The sequence below is a fragment of the Nyctibius grandis genome, chromosome 17, assembly GCF_013368605.1.
Source record: "Nyctibius grandis isolate bNycGra1 chromosome 17, bNycGra1.pri, whole genome shotgun sequence".
In the NCBI taxonomy this organism is placed as follows: Eukaryota; Metazoa; Chordata; class Aves; order Nyctibiiformes; family Nyctibiidae; genus Nyctibius; species Nyctibius grandis.
Genome location: NC_090674.1, coordinates 8,491,960 through 8,513,992, shown reverse-complemented (window position 1 = coordinate 8,513,992; position 22,033 = coordinate 8,491,960). Strand labels below are relative to the sequence as shown.

Genomic DNA, 22,033 nt, shown 5'->3' with positions numbered 1-22,033 from the left:
CATCGCTGAAATGGCGACAATTTGATGTCGTGCCCAGCACAGCAAGGGAAAATCAGCCATACTTAGAAGTGAAGCTGGATGTTGATACAGAAAGAGTTTCTATGCGAGTAGAAGGAACTGGTATGGGTGTGAAGACAGATAATTTACTTCACACTTATTCCAGCTGCTAGCGGCTGTATTTTCTAGCATGTTGTTGGTAGCAGATCCATGTTTTTTCCCAGCCAGCAGTGGAAGACACTGTGTGCCAAGGGAGATGAACCTACAACATGGAAGAGTCACCCTCCCTAGACGTGGCCTGATGCTCAGTTCTCAACTCTTGAAAACACATGCAATGCATTATCTCCTCTAGCACTTGTCAGCATAAGACCTAAATCACCACTGAAAGCTGAAATAATTAAAATTACATTAAAAGGATGAAGAGAAGGGAATCATTTCAATCCCATCAAATAAAGCAATATTCTGCATCGGTGCTAGAATAGCACCAATACTCTGCTCAGGCTGACAAACTGGCTGTGTGTCCTTCGGCTCCCTGCAAAGGAGCCAAAACAAATCCACGGGGACTTGCGTGCTGGCCCTAAACCCGGAGGCAGGTGCCCAGCTGAGCTTGTGGCAGCTTGGCTCTGCCTCCTTTTGCAGGAAGCTCCTTTCCCTCTGCTTCCACGTGTCCTTCCTCTGCTACTGTGAGGGGAGTACCACCCCAAAAGAAGTAGAACCCAGCCTAAATTAAGGTGATTTAGCAAAGCACATACATGCCCAAGTGACATAGCAAAAGCTTGAAAGGACAGATAACGAAGGTATGGTACAAAGAATTGTGTCAAAGCTGCACGTCTGTGTAACAGAATCCAACTAAGAGTGAATGAATTTAACAAAGCCTAAGTAAATATAGATAGTAAAAGATGTCGGGAGAGCTAAGCAGCAGCAAACGCCAGTTTATAGCTTCTGTACATAGACTTCCACTCACACATCCTCTTCTGGCTCTTGCACCAGCCTGCTCATATAAGGATACGATGAAGGCTATAAACTGACCTCTATAAATACACCTCCATTTCACTTATTTATTCATTTTTCTGCATATACTGTTACTCAGAATCAGTCAAAAGGGAGCTGGTTGCTTTAAACTCTTTGTTTTAGCTGACTCTAGCACTCAAACGTGTTCTCTTTATTTGTGAAACTGGGGGAACAGGAGTCAATGAATAAATCACACGAACCAAGATGCAGGTCAGACCTTTGCTAGTTACCTTGATTCCACTGAACTGTTTGGGAATATCATGTATGGAAAGACAGAGGGCTGTGCTAGTCCAAATGCATATGCTGTTTTCAGAGCCTGAAGACCTGTATCCAAGGGGCCATGGCGCTCTGAACTCCGAGTCTGGCAGAGGGGTGCCTCAGTACAGCTCTCCCCGATGCCAAGAAATGCTATGATCTGCAGCTGAGGAAGGGGCAAGGCAGCAAGCAGCACTGCAGGCTCCGAATTCTTACTTAGGCTGTGCCGAGCCTAAATGCCTGCTACAACTTCACAGAGAAATCTTCTATGGGGAAATTTTGGCTCTACGTAAGCTGGTGTCTAAAAGACGCTGCTGACAACAGGGGAATGGGGGCGTAAGCGCTGCACAGAAGGCAGCAGCAAGCCTCTGCTCGTGCCCAGTGGGTGATGATGTATTCTGGTGCTACCTGCTGGGTAAATCCAGATCATCTTTTATTGCAGGAAACATAGGAGGACTGGTACAGTGAACTGAAAATGCTCACAAATGACAAACTGACCATCTTCAGTGTATTTAGTTTCTTTTCTTGCAGCAGAAAAGCAGCCTCTCCCTTGAAATTATTACTAATATTTCTATTACTGCACCACTTAGAAGCAGAAGGTGAGCCAAGATCACTGCTGTGCTAGAAAAATGTGGTGCGCCTCTGTGCACTAGGCAGTTTTTAAGGCTTAGATTAACTATGTCCAAGAAATCATCTATTAAGGCATGATTTGCAGTGCAACTTCCAAGTGTTTTCTGTCGCACTTCAGTACTGTAATGTAACATTGACCTGTTGTTATAGACCTCTTACTGAGAACATGCACATTAGAGAAGCTGGTGGCTCTTTCACTGAGACATGCTGTACCTTAGTTTAGCACTTCAACATGCAAGGACTACACTAACAAAGCACTTTTTCTGGAAGAATGCAAGACATGCTTTGCTGCAAACTTCAACCTACAGCATGCAATATCTGTACTGGTGCAGACCTACTGAATCTGTTTAACTGGAACACACATGCCAATGGAAGTTAATTACTGCAGCACTCAATATTTGCACTAATACAGAACCTATTCAGAAATATGCAACACTTCCTTGGTCAAGTGTACTTTACATTGGTTTACAGATTTTCAGGCTTATAAAAATGTTGCAAGTGCAATGATAATTACTGCTTAAAAACACAAGCACATACTAGTACAGAATTTCCCTACAGCAGAATTATAGACCTTGAAATTTGTCATGGCTACTTTACTGAAAGATGCTGTTTAGTAGGTAATGGCTTAAAACAAACCCTGCATTCCACAGCATTTATAAACCTAAGCTTCAAGATGATGACCATCCAAATTTATTAAGCTACCACATTTTCTTTATTAAACTAACCTTTGTGTTCAGTATACATAATTGTGCACGTTACATTAAAAATGGGAGTGCAGGTAGGTACTTCCAGTCCTTTATTTGTAGAATACCCTTCCCAACAGGTATGAAGACCTGCAGCCTGTGGCTGACAATTTCTCCTCTCCGCTCAGAGCTGGCAGTGAGAGGCCAGAGAAGTTCTCCCCTCTCCTGGCAGCAGGCTCGAGGCTGCCCCGCTCAGCTGTGGGATCTGCAGCGTGGCACAGCCAGAGTGGAGCTGAACTACCTCTAACTGCTACCAACAACTGAGCAAATCCATGGCCAGACTGACACTTGGGAAGCACTGAAGTGTTGTTGTGAATGCCCTGCATCTTCCCCAAACCAGGGCTAAACATGAAGTGCCAGAACCCGTGTATGCATCAAGATGGATACCAGACCACGGTAATGCATTTATTTTATCATTTAAAACAAACAAGCCTCTGAATTGCTTTATCAAGAGAACCTAAAACTGTTTTCAACCAATTAATTCTTTACTGGATAGTCTGCACTGCCGCCTTTCCTGTGTCTTAAAAAGTCCTTTTAAGTCCTCATTTAACACTTTCTTCTTTTGGAGTAAGTTCCTTACTCAGTGATACTTTTGATTTGATTTTGTTACAACAATATGAAGTGTCAGCATGAGTGTGGGGCTGGTATTTCTTCTTCATGAATGCTCAGTGTAACAAACCCTCTAAATTTTCAAATGCAGTTAAAAATACAGTTTGATTAGGGAAGAATTTTGGACAAATTAGGACCCTTGAAAATAGAAATCCACTGAGTAAGTGCTGCTAGGAGAGCTTTTAAGTGAACAATATAGCATTGCCTTCATGCTAGAAGGCAATCTTCTTCGGTTCATATTTTTCCACTCAAACTCAGGCAGGGGAAGAGGGCCAAAGTATAGCATTTGCAGTTAGAAGCATTAATAAACTGCTCTAAGAAAAAGAATCCTACTGGAATTTATAGAATGGTGCAGCAGAAAGGATGTTCTTAGAGAAGATGTTTTAATCTGGTTTGGCAGGCTTACAGTGAGACTTTTTTTTGCTTTAAATAACAGAAAAAACGAGAGCGCTGAGAGCAAGTAATAGCAGCAGGCCATGTGCCGATGGATGGATGGCAAACCTCTCCAGAGGCCGACAGGCACTGGTGTGCTGGTTTGGATCACTTCTGGAAGTACCTCCAGCTGCATGGGGACTGGAGGTGAGGACAGGTCAAGTGATGCATGGCTGCAAGCCAGAGCACACCAGAAAGGGTAACAGGCTCTCGCTGTTGCAAGGCTCCAAACAAGGAGCATCATCCTACTTCAGCAGCTACTGAAACCATGCGCAGAATTGCAAGGACCATAATTTTGGTTTTGCACTGATGAAGCCTTCAACAAAAACCTTCTCAAATAACACGTCCTCTGGACAGTAAGTGCCTCTAAGGTAGAAAGTCATTCCCTCAGGAATTGCTGAAGAGCAGATGGACAGAAAAAGCACGTGTAATAGAGATGACCACTGATAAGGTGTCTGAATCGCAGCTGTGGTGCTGACGCACAGAAAGGGAAGATGATTTCAACTATGAGCTCTGAACGCTGACACTTGAGAGCTATGTCCCGCTTCCCAGATTGCTCCAGCCACACAAAGCTTCTGCCCTTCGGAACTGCGTTACTTACTTGGACATCATACAGGAGGTTGCATCATTATGTGCTGAAGCGATGTAGAAAGCAACAGCCCCAGAAGCGAGCAGCAGCTCCTCTCCCCACACGCCCTCCCCAGTCTTGTATGGGAGCGTGTGAGCAAATGTATTAGGCCTACTTAGAAAAAGTTACAGCAAACGATGGCTTCATGGGTAAAGCGTAACGCAAAGCTGCTTCATCAAATTTACTCCATAATGCCCAGCCAGGGAAATGTTTAATGAATCGAATGCTGAAGATCAGTATAAAGTACGGGGTGCAGGAGCCAGAGAAGGCTGTCTGCTGAGTTACCTGTTGCTCTGAGAGCTGAAATGGCCTGTGGGACACTTAAGAAAAGGGAGCTCTTGCCTTTTTCCAGATATCTCATTTGGGCAGCAAAACAAAAAAGACAGAAAGGCCCAATAAGAATGACACCCCAGAGCACGTGGTCTGCGATTTAACACACACATTTGAGCTCCAAATACATTCAGCCCCTGCAAGAGGTAAATGAAAAAAGAAGTTACTTTGAAAACTTCTGTGGCAGGTAGAGTGACGCATATCCCAGTATGACATTTTCTCACATCGTCCTGAGCTTGAACAAACAGGACTTTTCAATCCCTTAAAATTTCCCCCCATTCTCAATCTTACTAAGAGACGTAAGAAACCGAGTACTTAAATGCAATGGCTGCTGCATAGCACATATTAAAAACACACAAAAAATACAAGTCCTAAGTGCACAGGAGTAGGAAAGAGTTTGTTGCTGAAATGCCAAGAGAGGGAAGGGTATACAAAGAACAACAAATATAGTAGATGATGTTTATTCAGGTACGAAATAAAGTTGTACTTACCAGAGGAACTGACTTCAGGTGTTACATGCACGCTCCCCAAACTGGAGAGCAGCATTTAATCAAACCATAAGAAACGAGGTCGGGGTAAGGGGATCTATTTTTAAATGAAAGATGCCGTGAATGAACACGTTCTTTATTACTCGTGATCGTAGGTAAGAAATGCACTTGTTCTGTCCCAGAGAGGACAGAAGTTTCACTGTAGGCAGAAAGCGATCGTCTAGCCTAATGATGTGAAAAGACTTGCTCCTTGTGATCTGCGCCAGATCACCTGCCTACTGAGAGTATGGCAGAGAGGGTCACAGTTCACGCGGCCGTTCATGTCCTACATCTGGTCTTTACGCAAAGCTCTCCTTGGCAGGAGGCTACAGCAGATGGTTTAACGGATGAGCAGAGAAACGCTTGTGTAGCAGGCACTGTGATTAGATGAAAACAGTCCACTGGAGCAGGTTCCCCTGAGATGAAAACTATTACTTAAAGGCAACAGTAACTAGATTTTTTTTTTTTTTTAATTTTCTAGAAAGTCTTTTAATTTCTGCCGCAGGAAAACAGCAAGTTTTGTCTCACATAAGTTGTCAGTAAAATCTCCCGCCTCTCCCTCTTTACTGATCCTGGTGTAACGTAACCCAAATAAATCCATAAAACTTAAATCAATTGAAAAGAGGTTTTCAAACTGAAGCATAGAGGCAGATGCTGTGGTCATTTATCTGCACACGCAGACCACATAAGTGCGGTGTCAGTGTACAGAATATATCAAATTTGTATACTAGAGACATATGTTTGCATGCATTCCTTCGGCATATATGGACATGTCAGCTTGTGCACATCAGAAGGCCTGGAGATACTTTTCTTATGTGCATGCATGTCAGCAGCGTATGCACATAGGCTGCTATCATAACGCAAAGCAGCAAAGAACCATTTGTTGTAACAGACTTATTTTGGCAGAACAGCAGCTAACACATTTTGTGATAGTTCATAGCTTCCTTTCTCCAGATAAGCAGAGAACTCCCCAATTTCCTGATCAATCCCACATCACTTGCCTTTCAAGGCAACACCTGCAAATGCTACTAAACTTCCAGAATCTGCTTCCTGCTAATTACTCATATGCTGTTACACACATAAAGCTTTAAAGTGCAACGACTCTTTCTCCTCCAATACCGATGACTGGCCTGTCAGCGGCACGTGCAGCAGAGTCACACACAGTATCTACGGAGCGTGCCCTCCGGCGGCTTTCCCCAGCGTCGCTCAAGTCCAGGGAGCCGTGCACTAGCTCTGGGCCTGGACCCTGCGCTCACTCCTATTTACAGTCCCCTCTACTAGCGCACTGACCACCAACACAGGTCAGTTTTAGTGTATCTTGAGACCTTAGCATGCATCTGCTCTCTTAAGTAGGAATCCTAGCCTCAAATGGAAAGGCACAACAGCACAATTGCTTTATTCTTCTATGTTCAAGTAGTACGTTGCACGTTCTTTTCAGTTCTGAATCCAACTAGCCCATTTAAATTATTTTTCCTATTCATAGAACAAAGGTCTAAAAACATATGCCCTCCTGGGAGGTTACATGCAGTGCTGCAGGTGGAGAACGCAGCACAGCTTCCAGCCTGCGCCATTCCCGGTGCTGCAGAGCGCATCGAGCAGGGGCGTTCTGCGGGCAGCCCGAGCCTGCGGACACCGGGGCAGACGGCGGTGCCCAAAAGCAGGGCGCAGCAGGAACTGTGCTGGCGTGCCTGCATGCAGCCAGCCAAATCGGGTAAGCAGGAATTCTCTGGAGAGAAGGAAGACTGAGAGCACCAAAACCGCAAGAACAGGAGTAGCTGGAGGCAAGAAAGTATTTTGAGCATACTACCATCTAGCTGCACACTTGTCCCTTCTCTTACACACGGGGGGGATACGGTCCACGCCTCACCAGACAAAATCGGGAGAGATTGGTAGACCCCCAGTTATCTCCAGGTAGTGTTAAGAGAACTGGTCTCACCAGGAAGCCCCTTGCTGCAGAATGAGTCCGAGGCAGTGCAGGGAGAAAAACATTTGCTGTGTCTCTTCTCTTCCTGCAACTCCCATCTTGCACCAGTTCCTTCCAATTCTGCTGCTTTTGAAAGGGCTTCACGCACTCGACAGAACTGCAGCATCCTGCTTTTGAAAAGACAGAGTGGGTGCAGCCAGCGTTCTGGCTGGCACAGGCCCTGCAGCTCAGCCTTCGCCGTGAGCGGGGGCTGAGCAGCTGGAGCTCCTTGCTCAGGGCCGTCTCGGGGCAGGGGGAAGGAGGTCAGGACACTGCCTGCCAGGGAGGGATCGTGAGCAAGCTCCAGCCCCAGGCAGCTCTGCCCTGCACCGCACTGCTCCACTGGCTGCTAAATAAACCGTCATCATTTCTCTGCAGCATTCGCTACGGTCCCATGGCTACAGCAGCTGACCGCAAGATTAAAGATGGTTAAACTTGTTAATGTTTTTTTGTATAAAAGTAGACAGTTATGCCCTTACAACAGAGGAAGGTCAATTTATCTAATCAGAATGACTTTTTTTTTTTGAAGTTACTTACAGTGAATCTTAGTTTTCAAAAACAAATGATGTTTTTTCTTCAAGAGGCTTTTGAAATCAGACACCTAACTGTAGACCAAAAATTACCAGCCCTAGTAATTTTTGTCCCACAAAGCACCAGATTGGTAAAAACAAGTCACCCAGTCAGTCCACCATTATGAGAACACAAGCTATTTTTGCACAGTTCCTGAATTAACCTGCGTTAGTTGTAAAGCACGTTACCATACATGCTAAGACCTGGAGCTACAGTTTTCCAGCTAACAATTTCACAGCACTGGTGTCTCTGCAGTCAGGAGTAACAATTCTCTCCCTCCATCAGGGCAAGATCCGTGAAAGCACCACTTAAACAGCTAAGGCACATCTGGGCCTTTGTCCCCAGTTTAATCCAATTCTTACTTCATTTGTCATTAGTAAAGAACCCAAATTGTTACTTGTAAAACACTGAGGATGTGCAACAAAAACTGGTCGTACAGAAGTCATAGTTTGGAAAAGAAATGTCATTAGCTACTGCTTCTTTGTTAGGCTCAACAGTTAAATAATGATGCCTCCAGCAGGCTTAAGCCTGATTCATACTCTCACTCTTAAGTCACAAAAATAATCTCTGCAAATCAAAGTCAGTAAAACTCCACGACCAACAATTCAGTTTTCTTTTCTGAACGTTACGTGGAAGCAGGAGTCCAGATCATCCCTCCTGCTGCCTCTCCTCCCTTGCTGAAGGGAGTAGTAATAAGCACACAAATGGTGGTATTTCCAACTGCAGTTTTTGACAAAAACCCTGCTGTCCTGCAACCTCTCGAACGCCAGACGGTACTGAGCAGTCCTGCTGACAGCTCAGGCACGTGCCTCGAAAGCCACAGCACTCCCTGCTGGTGCAGGGACCGTGACCTGCCATGGGAACGCTTTGGCGTATTCCCACCCCGCTGTTGGGTAGCAAACCAGCCCGCTGACGTGACCGACCACAAATGCGAGTGGCCTCTCTTCACCCAAGAACGAGACTCCCAACAGAAGCTCACTTAGCACCTACTAGAACACAGTTAGAGCATCTTCATTTCAGGTTGTTTTCCTTCCCACTACATAGATTAACAGCCAAGAGAAGCAGTTGTCAAAAAGCTGGCCCTAGTAAGGTAACCAGATGTGTAACTTACCGAAGACCAACTTCTAGAAGATAAGCATTGGTGCTTAACAATCTTAGGGAGTAAAAAAGTGTGAAGAGCTCTTCTGCTTCTCTCCGGCTCAGGCAGAAACAAATACCCACCTAGGGTAGGCTGCATCTGTACTGCAGCTTCCCGCAAGCTAGCCTAAATGCTGCCGCAGTCCCATGACAAAGGACATCGTTACTCATTGAGTGTGAGTGCAGACCCCGTCAAGTTCCAAAATCTACTAACAGCCATTTCGGATACTGAAAAAATACCCCACCGACAACGCCACCTAAGCATGCCCATGATGAATATACATGTCCTTTTTCACACAATCATGCATTGGTAACATCTACTGCGGAGCTCTGTCCTGTTGTAAAAGCAGCAGTGTTAGTCATTGCAATAGGGTTAGTTTATACAGGATTCTGTTTTATATAATTAATGGAGGTGAAACTTACTGGCATATCTCAGCTGCAGCCCCATGCAAGCAAGCAGAAAGCAAAAATATTTAAAATGGAAGAGAGGAACTGGCTAGCAGGCAGCTACACTCACCCTTTTGTACAGCCTATGGTCCACCAGTGGGCTTCAGATTGCAAAACAATACCAAAGAGCTATTAGCACACACATGGCAATAACCGTACCTTACCAAGAGCTTCACTTCAGGGAGGAGGAGACAACACTTCTGCTTGCCTGGAGAGAAAGAACCCTTCCCACTCCTGCCTACTGGACTCCTCCTCTTTACCAGGGAAGAGCAGTCCCGTGTTTAGGTGTTTTAGGGCAGGAAGTAATAAGCAAGAAAAATAAACCCAATACTGTCATCCCTGTGGCAATTCTAGCTGCATCCTGCCTTCCCTTGCAGTGATCATCTGTCTTCTATCTCATTCCAAATGCTACTCCATTAAAAACACTGCAGATCAGATACCTCTCAGGAGAGTAACATTTTCCTAAGAATCTCAGAAAGAACAGGAAATAGGAGGTTACCTTCCCAGGGAAAGCTGACTGTATGGACCATATAGGGATTCAGCTCAGCAAACCCAAACCCACTTTGGAGCTCTCCGATTTTCTTGCAGCTCTAGATGTGTCATATCTGGGGATCACTAAGTAGGTGGAGTCCTTCCAAAACCATTAAATACGCAAACCCTTGATTCTGCCTCACACAGGACAGCGTGCCAGGACACAGCTCAACTCACAGTAGGTGTAATGGCAAGTTTTAGGTTGAAAGTTAGTCAAGTGCCAGCCGACAGGTCCAGGGCACCAAGGGAAGATGGGCAAAGCTCTGCTGGGAGGCCAGGAAGTTTCTAATTCTCAACAAACACCACTTCTGTGACAAGTCATGTTGATACCATGTTATGGCTGATGCATGTTTTTCACCAGATTTTTGAGAATATGACAGTAGATGGATAAATACATATTTTTTTCAAAGTCAAAAGGAAACAATACATGTCTGACCGTCAAAATGACTGCTGCTGCTGAATGACCACTTTGCCTCCATGACAGCTGATAATATTCAGTTACCAGAGCTCCAATATCTTAGCTAAGAATACATTCGACCAAAACTTATTTCTTTTCTGATTTTCATCAATGTCTACACATCCATTACCGAGAGCGCTCCAACCGCAGAATCTCTCTCGTTAACTCTGAAATACTGTCGCATCAGGCAACAAGCGTCAGTTCAGGAGATCAGAAAACACAAGACCAACATGCCTATGCACCCTGGATCCTCAAGCTGACAGGAATCACGTTTGCGCTATTGAGCCTTTGCGCCAAAAAGCTAATAAGGAAAACAGGACAAGATGACCATTTAAGCTGTTCTGAACGCTAGCAAAGAAAGAGTTCTCATAATTGGCTTAAAGTAGACTTTGATCCATTTAAAATAGGAAAAAAACAACCAACCACATGCTTTCCAGGGGAAAGCCTGAGTAAATCTTGCCTAAAGGCTACAGAATAAGCTCTTAATAAGAGTAATTTATTGGCCCAGCAACAGAATCTGCTTGTGGACAAAAACCTAAGTTAAACAGTTTCTTTTTTTTTTAAGGTTACTGCCTTTTCACTTAGCTCATTATCCTTTCAACAGACTGCAAATGGCTTTTACAGCCTCCTCCCACCTCTATCAGCTGACAGAAATCTGCTAGAAGATCCTGTTTCTTTGATGTTCCTGTGCATGCTCTCTTCTCTCTCACTCCCTCAGATTTTCCAAAAATATCTGTCATTTCTATCTCTTGCACTGAAAAGGCACTGTGGTTTAACAAGTGGCTCCACAGCGCCATTTTTATGCTACAGAGCATTAAATAACATTAGACGTTAGCTGTTATGGCTTGCCCCTGGATGTGCAGAAGCCTGGATGGCTGAAATATTTCTTTATGTAGTCTGGGGCTTTCTTAATTTTTTGTTATAGCAGCAGTGTGCTAATTTTGAGCATTTGAAGAGGAGTCCATGACAGGATTCCAACAAGCAGTACTCCTGAGACACTATGTGGAGCTGTCAGCCTAAGTACCAGTCACATCATCATCAGCTGTACCCTGTGTAAGTGTTACACGGGACGCACAATAGACTGAATGGATATAATTAGGAGGCTTATACAGAGGTGGTTTTAAACTTACTTAACTTCCTACATTTTATTACTCTATCCTTAGAAAGATGTAAGCAAGAAAAGTCAAGCAGTAAGGAATAAATGTAATTTTTAAGACACAGAAAATTCAGAAAGCTTGTAGATGAGCAGATGAGAAGGAAGCCATTCCCTCGTCTTCCACCTGCTACCCCAGCGTACATGCCCCACGAACAGGGCAGCCCAGAAAGGGGGCTGCAGAGCCAAGCTGGAGAAGGAACACATGTGGGTGGTCTCACCAGGATGTGGCTGTGCTGGGGAAAGTGAGTGGATCTCCCCCTCAGGGCTGGGGCGAGGAAGCAAACGAGTCAGTCTGAGCCCTAAGATGCAGAAGCAAGTGAAGCTCTGTTTTAATAGACACATCTGTATCATTTCCAGTATTATACTTTTCCTTTGCAGTTGTTTACACAAGCAAAAGGCTTCAATCTTTGTTTGTCTTCAAAATCCTGTGTGGTAATAAAGTTCTAAGAGCGTGATCTGTGTGTTGTTCTTCACCGAGTGCAAACAAGCACGGGGACCAGATCTCTCTGTACGGCACCAGCCAGGAGAGTCCGAGGGTCTGTGAGATGCTCCCTCAGTGTGATCCCAGGATCATGGATGCAGCCTAAGTGCACAGTGCACGAAGTGTTTTGGAGGACATCTCTCTTCGCAACTGCTTGCTAGAGCTTTTCTGGCAAGCAGGAAGAATACAGGGGAAGGGGCCCAAACTTGCGACATTTCTAGACAGTTCTGTAAGTCTAGTAGGCTGGTAAATTTATGTCTTCTTCAAGCAGATTCTAAATGCTGGTTTTGTCATTTTTGTGAGTCTTGCTTTTATTTTTAGCATTTGCCAATGCCAGAATGCTCCTGGTTAAAATTTGTGTCAATTATTAATATTAGTTACGCTAACACAGTTTTAAACCCTTATGATTGCTTGGAGGAAGTACATGACCATGAATGCGTGATCGTTTTTATTTCAGAAGGAAAAGTAAGGCAGTTCTGGAACACAGTTAACATCTTCAGTGGAAATAAATTACTTTTTTCTTTTGTTGTATCCTAGCCAAGAACCATGGACGAATTCCCAAGTAACCACAACCGCTAACAAAGTGCCTATGGACACAGACAGGACTGCACTGTTGCAGAAATTCAAGTACTGCGCAGTGTGGCATAAGCCAGAGAGAGCCTACTGACAACGCATCGCCCCTCTGCTGCTTTTTTTTTCCTGTCTCTCAATAGCCAAGACCTAAACCCGTCTCCCAGAGATGCGCAGCAGCAGCGACCATGCTGCTGAAGAGAGAGGAGGCTGACTACAGGCAAAGGGAAGGGACTTGCCTGCAAACTTCAGTGATTCAAATGAGTAGGGTCTCGCTCTACAAAAGACACAGGAGATGCTGACAAAGAGGAAGGCAATGAGCTGAAGGCAAGAAAAACTGCTGGATTCATGGGCAATTTAAGCCCTGGAGAGCCTAGGTTACTCGACAGCTGGAGACTTAACTGAGCGTGGTTGAAGTGCATGGCGCATCCTGGACATTGGTGGGAAACCCAGTGATACAACAAGTGGTGAGGTATTCTCTGGGCTTGTGTGTGCGAGTCGGCGTAAGAGCCTCTGGCAGGTTGACCCCAGAGCCTTCCTGGATGGAAACAGGTATGTGGCTTCCACAGGGACTGCCTGGATCTCAAGCAGATCCGAAAGGATACAGAAGTTCTGAGCCTCCGCCTGCTTCAGCAGGACATGCTGCCCAACAAACACAACAAAGCAAGGCTCTTGGTCTCTTCCACATGCCCTGCTGAGAGCAAGAAGCCACTTGCACTTCTTCGTGAACAACTGTGGCTGTTTCAAGTGCACTTGGAATCGGCCTAGAAACTCTAAAGCCCTCTTGTCCACATGTCACTTCCCGCTGAACCTGCAGGTAAGATGTCCTTCCACAACACAAGCCACACTGACCTCCTGCAAACTGGGGCTCTGAAATCCTACAAAAAGGACCGAGTCTGTTTCTAAAATCAAGTTTATCACATGCCTCTCTGTCTCTCAGAGCTCTCCTTGTTCAAACATCACTGGGCTGATCTAGACATGCTCCAAAACACATCAGGTCTGACCAGCTCCTGAGTGGATGAAATGCATGTGTGGTGAGAATGGAGGGAGCAGAGTCAGAAACATGTGAATTCACTTTTGTCTAGGCAAAGTTCCAGCTTGCAACCTGGTCATATATGGGATCCTTTCACTGAAAAATCAAAGCAAATGCCCTGCATGTAGCAGAGTACTGGCATGGCAGCGTGAGCTGCCACACGTGAGCCCTTTGGCAAGCCTGCGCAGGTTCACACACTGGCAGGCGATGATTCATTTTCATGTCTGTGTCTGTACTCCCAGCTTACTGAGGTATGTGTGGAGCGGCTGACGGGAACTAACTTGTCTGCTGCTCTGTTGGCACGTTCCACCTACCCACATTAAAAAGAACCTGTATTTGGTGACAATTTACCAAATGATCCTGTGACCAAACTAAAGGCATTTCCAGCATACACCAGATGTTGTCGCATTTTGCACTTTCCCACATACCATGAACGCTTGGTGCAGCACTTACAAGCTGTAGCTGTGATTCAGTAAGCTTTTTTCAGACTTCCTCAAGTCCAACTTTTAAAGTCATGTGCCTTGCTTTGCTCAAAGTTTCCTTATTCTGTGTCTGCCCAACACAACCTGGGCTGCTTTACCATATCAGCAAGGGAGCTGAACATTATTCTCTTCCAGCAACAGTCCTAAGTTTGAGATTTCATTTTGTCAGTATATCTTGGAAGCGGATGGGCTTCTTTATTTAAAAGATCTGTAGTGAGCCAATTCTGTCATCCTTTACATTGCACTCATTGCTGACACACTTGAATATTGTTGCATTGCTCTAATGAAGGGGCAGATACCAAAAGAGAGCGTCATACCTGTGGCGGCAGCGTCGTAAAAACCGCATAATCTTGCGAGCAGCTTGATCCTGCTTCTTGGTAAGCAGACTGCTTCTAAACACAAAAAAACCCAACACTGAAGCGTAGGCAAAACTGGGGAGAATAATACTAAATGCAAGAATAATTATCCTACAAACCACTGTCCTTTTCCCACTGACCTTTGTCTGTAAATTACAGCAGAGCGCTGATGAGTGTAAAACAATATATAAAGATCCTGGTAGCATCTAACATCCCAACGGCTCACCTGAGTTTCTGTTGTACAATGGTGGCTGCCCGACGGTTTTGCCTCCTCTTCCCACATTCTTTGTAGCTGCGATAGTACTGCTGGATCAGCATCGCAGCTCGTCGGCTCTGCTGGAATTTTTTCTGCTCATAGTAACTTCGGAATTTGCTCTGGATAAGAATGGCAGCTTGCGTCATCTTTTTATAAAGTGCGTACTACAAGAGAAGCAAAGAGAAGCTGAGGCATTCCAGTGAAACCAGCAAGAAGCAGGCTCCTATGGTAAAAGACTCGTGTGCCACTCAGACATGATGAGAAGCAAATGAGTATCTACTTTCCGATCAGGAACTGTATGAGAAAAGGGTGACAGCAAACTGGAACAACTGTGACATTCGGTGCAGAAGCTAGTCTGCATCAAGAAAGCAACTACCTGTTTTGCTGCCCCTGGAATAGTTTGATGGGATTGGTTTTATTTAACACCTAGCGAGCAGAGGCTCTACAAGTAAGTACGTGCTGATGACCAGATCCAGCTGTACTATACTTATGAACAACCTTGGAACAACTGGAGCTGATCCTGAGTCATGTTTACACTGCTTCGTATGTGTACTGCCGTGGGTCTGCGTTAAGAGAAACCAACTGACTACCCTTAGAGGAACGGTTTGTTTCCCTTGCACACAGAAATCTCATTACAAAGTACAGGATGCTCATTTCTGTGCAGCCAGTGTTTGTAAAGACTCATAGCAACAGCAGCAAAATATGCCCAACTAAGTGACTATAAGGATAAAGCCGTATGAATGACTATTCCAACATGCTAGCAAATTAACTAAAACCAAAATACACTTTTTTGCTTCTCCCTTTAAAAATATCTTTTAAAAAAATTACTTTAAGAACCTAATTTGCTGTTTACAAGTATATTCCACTTTCCTAGGACAATTAACTTTTAAACAGCTCATTTCTTGTTTCTATGCCATAGCACAATACTGCAAAAGTTTTGATTGCTCATATATCCACTTAAATCCAAGCATTTCAAATGGAATAACATATGATTCTAACTTAAAAAAAAAACAACAAAACCACAATAGTTAAACTAAGCAAGTCTAATACTCAGCCTAAGTCATATGCAAAACTAAATCTCATTAGAAGTCTGTAACAAGCATCCACTGAACTTGCAAATTTGCATGAGCAGTCACACACATCCAAAATTCCCTCTAGCACTGTATGATTTCCAGCCCCATGATTCCAAATAAAGCAGGCACAAACCCTTAAAGTCTTCTTCTTTATTCTACATCCTGTTTTAAAGCACACAAATAGGTGGCACACACTTAACAGAAACCATATACATGCGTGCATATTCTTAAAAGTCCTTTTAAGATAGAGATGTAGAATAATGTATAGAAGTTGCACTCATACCTCTGAACTAACACTACAACAGAGGTTTTCAGTGTTTACTGATCTTATTTTGAAAGTTTTAACACTTTCAAAACTTATGTGTCTGCTGCTCCTGGATATGCTATGTCTTCTGCTCACTTTATCAGACAGATGAGACACAGAAATAGCAGCCACAGCCCTGTACAGGGTAATGTCCTAACATATCTCAATGGTGTTTTCCTGCCTATTGGGAAAACAACCCCAAAAGCAAACACACAACTCCCCCTCAGCATCACCCCAAAGCAAAAAACCCTCCAATATCATCACAGACAACCATTTACCAAATTTCACTTTTTGGAATTGAAGCAGTCATTAGGTGCAGTTATATTTTGCCATTATTTATTTCCCTTGTTTTTTTTTTTTTGGTTTTGTTTTCTTTTATTTTTTCTTGTTAACATTCTTAATTAAATGGATCAGATTGCGGTTTTTAATTAGCTACTTTAAATAAGTCCACTCACGGGCTGGTCATGGTTTTTCTTCCAATTTTTAGCCCAGATGGGACTTCTGTGGCTGAGTTACAAACCCCTGAATAGAAGGGTTCAAATACGAAACTGTGATGTGAGCTGTGACTGTTCAAATCTACTCATAAGCCTGTGCTGATCTCAGCAATACAGTAACATAATAGAGGAATAAGGCATGTGAAAGAGAAAATAACAGTCACTGGATGGACTAGAACCCAATATCTTTGTGTTCAACTCTAAGACCCACTTAGCTGATCAGCTGCTCCCTCGCCTCCTTTTTCCCTCCAGCTGGGAAGAGGATAAACAGAGAAGTCACCTAACCTCCGTGAAGTGGTAAGCCTCAGCAAGCTCAGCTCGCTTGTGCTGATAGAACAATACTTTGACTGATACAAAACCATGGTGCAGGAGGAAGCTGTGGATGGAAAATTACCCTGAGGACATGTTCTCTCCAGAAAGATCATGCCTTGCCTCCTGGGTAGCTCTGAAATAAGCTCAGCTGATTCTAGTACCTGATGAGAGCAAGATGTTGCACAGCTTGGAAATCCATTTTTTACAGTAGAAAATTATTGGCCATGAACAATTTAAGACTGGCATCAACAGTCGTGCCTCCAGTATGAGCAGCAACACACGTGAGATGTTGGTCTTAGGAATTCAGGGTACAGATATTTCAAAAATGAATGTTCAAAATACTTTGGCAGGCAGAATGCAGAGGACACAGGCTGCATGGGTAGGATAAATGTTCTTCTGTGCTCCCTCAATGCCAAGGCAAAGATCACCGAGCGACAGCTAATCAGCAGCAAAGGAAAGCTTGACCTCTGGAAACTGGCTTCAAAAGCTTCCCTGCACCTCAGCCCATTACTGCTTATATGAGTACCTGTAGAAGCAGGAGACTTTTTCTTTTTTTTAGTTGTACTACTATGTTGATACGCTGTGGCACGGCAGCCTTTAGGTACCTCCCATAAGGTTTGGTTTGTCACTGATTTCTCAACCACAGGTATTTATTAGTGGATACTATTAAAACACTTCTCTAAATGCCAGGTTCTCCTGGTTTATATTGAATGTGAAAGTTAGTGACCCACAGGGAATTGTTTCCAAAATAGTGTTTGTATTTGTATTACCTTCAAGGCTATCCAAGTAAGCTTAGGGAGAAACAGAAAAATACATAGTTAATGTTAGTTCTGCAAATAAAGAATGAAAAAATAAAAAAAACTCAAACCATCTTCTTTCAAAAAGAAGCGATTCCAGGATCCAAGACAAAGCAGTTTGTCAAGCCATTTTTGAAAGGAATTCAGCTTCCCTGTTACAGGAAGCATCACTCCAGAATGACAGCCATGTGACAGGTTGAATGTGAATGACGATGCAGTCACCTAACACTAGAAAGGCTTCCCAAATAAACGGTTTTGAAGGCTGTAAAAGAGCACAGGCATCTTGCCTTTCACTTTACGTAACATGCCACCAGGTATCAGACAGCTTGAGTCTAGCATGGTACAGTGGAAAGATGGATGTGGGCTCTAGCTCCCCCCTCCCTCCCCCAAAAAAACCAAAACAAAAAGCAAAAGCAAAAAAAGAAAAAGTTATCTTCTTTTTCTGGGGTTGAGAACTCAGCCTAAAAGCATGTCTCCAACTAGAGTCTGGAGAACAGTCTCTGTCCTGGAACAACTTGCATCAAGTTAAAACACGTGACTTCCCATAGTTTAAAAGTTTAGTATGTGCAAAATAAAACAACCTATTTTTCATCTTTGCCTTTTATCAAAGGCAAAACCAACTTCAATTTCACAATGAAATTTGGCAAGCAACTAGTCAGAGAATAGTCTCACCAGGCTATAGCATGCATAAAGGCCAATATGGAATACGTCATTGCCCTCTGTCTCATAGCAAAAATGCAGGTTATCATCACAAACAAAATCCTTTCAAGGATTCTCTCCAAAATTAAGACTCGGGACATTTTTTCTTCCCTTTTCAATTTTGCCTCAGCAGGGTATTTCACTACTGCATGCTGAAAAGCATACAAGAGGAAGAGTGGGATAATTCCCATTACAAAGGGCTGTGTTCATAGCACTTATGTGTGTTTCATAAAATTTCATTTCCTTGATTACCTGTTTGTATTTTCGGTAGCAACGCTGAATAACAGCAGCGGCCACCTCTTGCTGTTCCCGGAGAGGACGACCCTACGTGGAGAAGGAAAGAAGCAATAAGTAGTCAAAGAGCACCAAAAACCAGAACAGACTATGTTAGGTGGCTCACAGCAGCTTGCAGGGCACCTACTTCTAAATCTCTCCTATCAGCGTTATTCAGTCCGATCCAGGTCTAGGCATTTCCTGGAGATATCTCTACTGTCACTTCATGGAAGGGACAAACCCTCAAAATTGATCTTCACACCAAGCAGGCAACTAACCAGAACCTCTGGGGTGTATTTTGAGGATACGCTTTGTGAGTGCTGTTCCAGCACAGAAGGCACGCTATGGCATGGCATGCTCTCTCCAGTATGGTAGTTGCCAGGTAAACATCAACAAGCAAATGCTAGAAGAATTGAAAAGGTTATGACAGAAACTGTATTTTTGTCCCAGTAGCGGGTATTGCCCACATTTTGTTTTGTAACAAATTATACTCTCTCTCACCTAACAAGGAAGACATTGGACGTTTTGGCTACATACCTTATATTTCCTGAACACTGTCTGGACGAGTTTGGCAGCTTCATAGAGTTCTCTCTGCTCATGATCAGACAGAGTTAACTGTGCAAACTCATTTTCTACCTTCTCGCTGGTGGATGCACTCAGAAATTCAGACCAGTCTGCTGCCGAGGGAAGGCTGGGCTTCTCAAAAGCTATTTCACTGATTGGTGAGCCTGCAGGGCTCAAGCTGGTGTTCGAAGAAGGGGTCAGGGGTTCACTATACAGACTTCTGAAATACCAATCACAGTAGGAATTATTGGTTCACAAAGCACCCGAGCTAGCATCAGAGATAAGGACTACAACATTTCTCAGTTCAAGGCAGAAGCTCATGCTCCCCTCCCTCTCTCCAACCAACACCCCACATTCCTGAGCCTGCCTCTACCGCATTGTGCAGACTTGGCACTGGAAGAGAAGTCACAAGTCAGACCTTGTGGCCACTTTCCCCTCCTGCCTCCTGCTGCATGCACTCCCATTCTTCCGTGAATTTGTAGCTGTGCTGGCAACGGTATGTTTGACCACGAGGCTGTGGCTGGGCTTGGAACACCAGCACTGAGTCCCACTGAGAAACAGCACCTGCAGCCTAAAGAATCGGTGCACGCTGCCCAGCATTCAGACCACTCAAAAACCCAGAGCAACTTCACAGCTCTTACTGACCTCATCTGTGCAGCACTCGGAAGATGATCGACATCAGCAAGGTAACTGGCCAGCCAGCTCATCGTGGTGCTCATGGCAGCACTGTCCGTTCTCTCCACCAGTGGTGACTCCATTGGCACAAAATTCTCCCGCTTGATCCTGTCAGGCGTAGCTTCAATAATGTGCTCTGCAAGTGTCATCATATTCACCTGGGAAGAGGAGAGGAGAGCAAACTTTTGCTGCCTGGTAGCAGGAGCCTTGTGCTTGTACGTTACAGCCCAGCTTTAGACAGACTGCCCCATTTTTCCCAAACTTGTGGCAGGTGGAGTCTACTGTTTGTCTCAGCATTGGAGAGAAATTCATTAACCAAAGCTCATCTGCTTTTCTGTCTGACAAAGCACTGCAGGGTTTCATATTCCCCAGACCTCTTTTTCATTGAGTGTATGGGGATCTTAAGAGATCTGGTGAAAGGTTTATGTTATTGGACCTTTGCTGCACGCTACTGACAGCTGTCACTATCTTGTTTCCAAAGGAAAAGCGATCTTGCCACTCTTTTGCAGAGATGTGCAGTAGAACATGACAGCACAGGACAGCAGAGGCACATCAAGAGAAGTTAAAACCCTTGGGACCACAGCTTTGTCAGGAATCCTTCTGAACCATATCCCCCCCGGCCTGCCAAGGTTCACAGGAATTTTTAATACAGAGAACAGAAAACAGTTCTTGTTTTGCAAAGATCTGCTTCGTCTGTGTCATGCCAGCAAAATGAGAATATTTAGACGTGCCAAGTCAGTGCATGTAGGCTGTGCTCCCATTACTCTTTTCACTCAGAAGACCAAACACAGTATCTTCTCCCCAGTGACTACTTCTCATCTGTCTGTCCTGCTTCTGTTGCATTTTTATTTCCTCTATTCCATACCTGGTGCGATTCTTCCTTCTCCAAACCCACTGTCTCTCCCCTTGCCCACTCTTATCTCCTTGCCCTTTAAAGTGCAGTGGCTTGGCCTGCAACTACAGCACTGCCTCTCTCAGGTCACCTTGTCTTCATAGGTACTGCTTCCCAGTTCCCAAAGGACTATGGGGCCACCTTTGTCTCATTTACTGATGTGACCAGGAGGCTCTACTTTTTCCTTTTTCCTTGCAAAATTACAAACAATTTGCGCATTCTGTGCACTGTTAAAGCGCACACCAGTGCATGACCCTAAATGCTAACCATTAGCCTTTGTATCCAGATTGAATGGATACCCTTTGAAACAGGAAGAAAGGATACATTGACCATATGACCACCTCCTTTCAAAGAGCACAATTCAGAGTCTGTAAAGGCTTCCACACAAGTTTCTCAGTTAGGTTCCTCTGTGCAGCCACCACGTTCTCTGAGATTGCTGATCTTGGTGCTACGGGTATGTTTACCTGCAAGTCATCCATGTGGTGTAAGCAGTCCTCATCCCCTGCATTGTCCCTGTAGGACAAGAGCTCTGCATCCACCATCTCCCTGTCAGCCATCATCAGCACGTTCATCTGCTCTTGCTGGCGTAGCCGATGGGCTACAGTGTCCTTCCCCAGCGCAGCGCCCTTCTGGCTCCCCGCCACCTGCGCTGCAGACACACCAATATAAATGTCTTTTGGGTTCCATTTCATGCCTGCTTGGCTGCCAGAGCCCCGATACCCAGTAACTTCTGGGATGTGCTGGGAGAGTTCCCGGCCATAGTCCCTTATCCCTTCACTGGGGCTGATTGTCTCAGTGGCTGATTGCTTGGAGCTGGAGTTCTGCTTCCTGATGCTTGGCTGTTCCAGGCTCAGCGCAGTGGAAAGCAGCTTCTCTTGCCGGGCTTGAAAATATTCAGGGCTCAGCTTATGTTTTTTGGGTGCAGGGTAATCTTTCTGAGTCTCACTACTGTAGTAACTGGAAGGTTCTGATCTTGGTCGTCTCAGCTCTGGAAACAAACAGATCAATGGTCAAAACAAAACATGCAAACAGCACGATCGCCGTAGGAACTACAACAGCTGCTTCTGCAGAGCTGCAGGCGGAAGGTTGTGCCACGCTCTAGGACACCCGACAATATGTGCAAAGGGAGTAACTATCACCCAGGGAGGATACTACCTCAGCCACTCTTAAGATACACACGTCTTTCTAAAGCAGGCATTCACTCCTCTCCCTGATACTTATGCAAGTGCATGGAGCACACAACAGAGAGCCCACAAGCATGTACAGCAGGGCTACAGGTGGCATCTGCCACCCAGGCGAGCTCCTTGCCCCCAGGTTTTCACATGTCAAACGTCAGCAAAGCAGTGCGT

The 22,033-nt window shown here is 44.6% G+C and overlaps 1 protein-coding gene across 4 annotated transcripts in view; it reads right to left on the bottom strand.

Annotated features, from left to right (window-relative positions):
* The window catches only part of LOC137671095 (calmodulin-binding transcription activator 1-like), a 42,378-nt gene that overhangs the window by 1,378 nt on the left and 18,967 nt on the right, over positions 1-22,033 (bottom strand). For all 4 annotated transcript variants that reach the window (XM_068414378.1, XM_068414377.1, XM_068414375.1 and 1 more), the window contains 6 exons: positions 21,149-21,672; positions 19,763-19,950; positions 19,091-19,337; positions 18,533-18,604; positions 14,572-14,765; positions 14,307-14,381 (listed from right to left, as the gene is read on the bottom strand). In XM_068414378.1, coding sequence (XP_068270479.1) covers positions 14,307-14,381; positions 14,572-14,765; positions 18,533-18,604; positions 19,091-19,337; positions 19,763-19,950; positions 21,149-21,672 — 1,300 coding nt within the window. The remainder of the gene's footprint in view (positions 1-14,306; positions 14,382-14,571; positions 14,766-18,532; positions 18,605-19,090; positions 19,338-19,762; positions 19,951-21,148; positions 21,673-22,033) is intronic.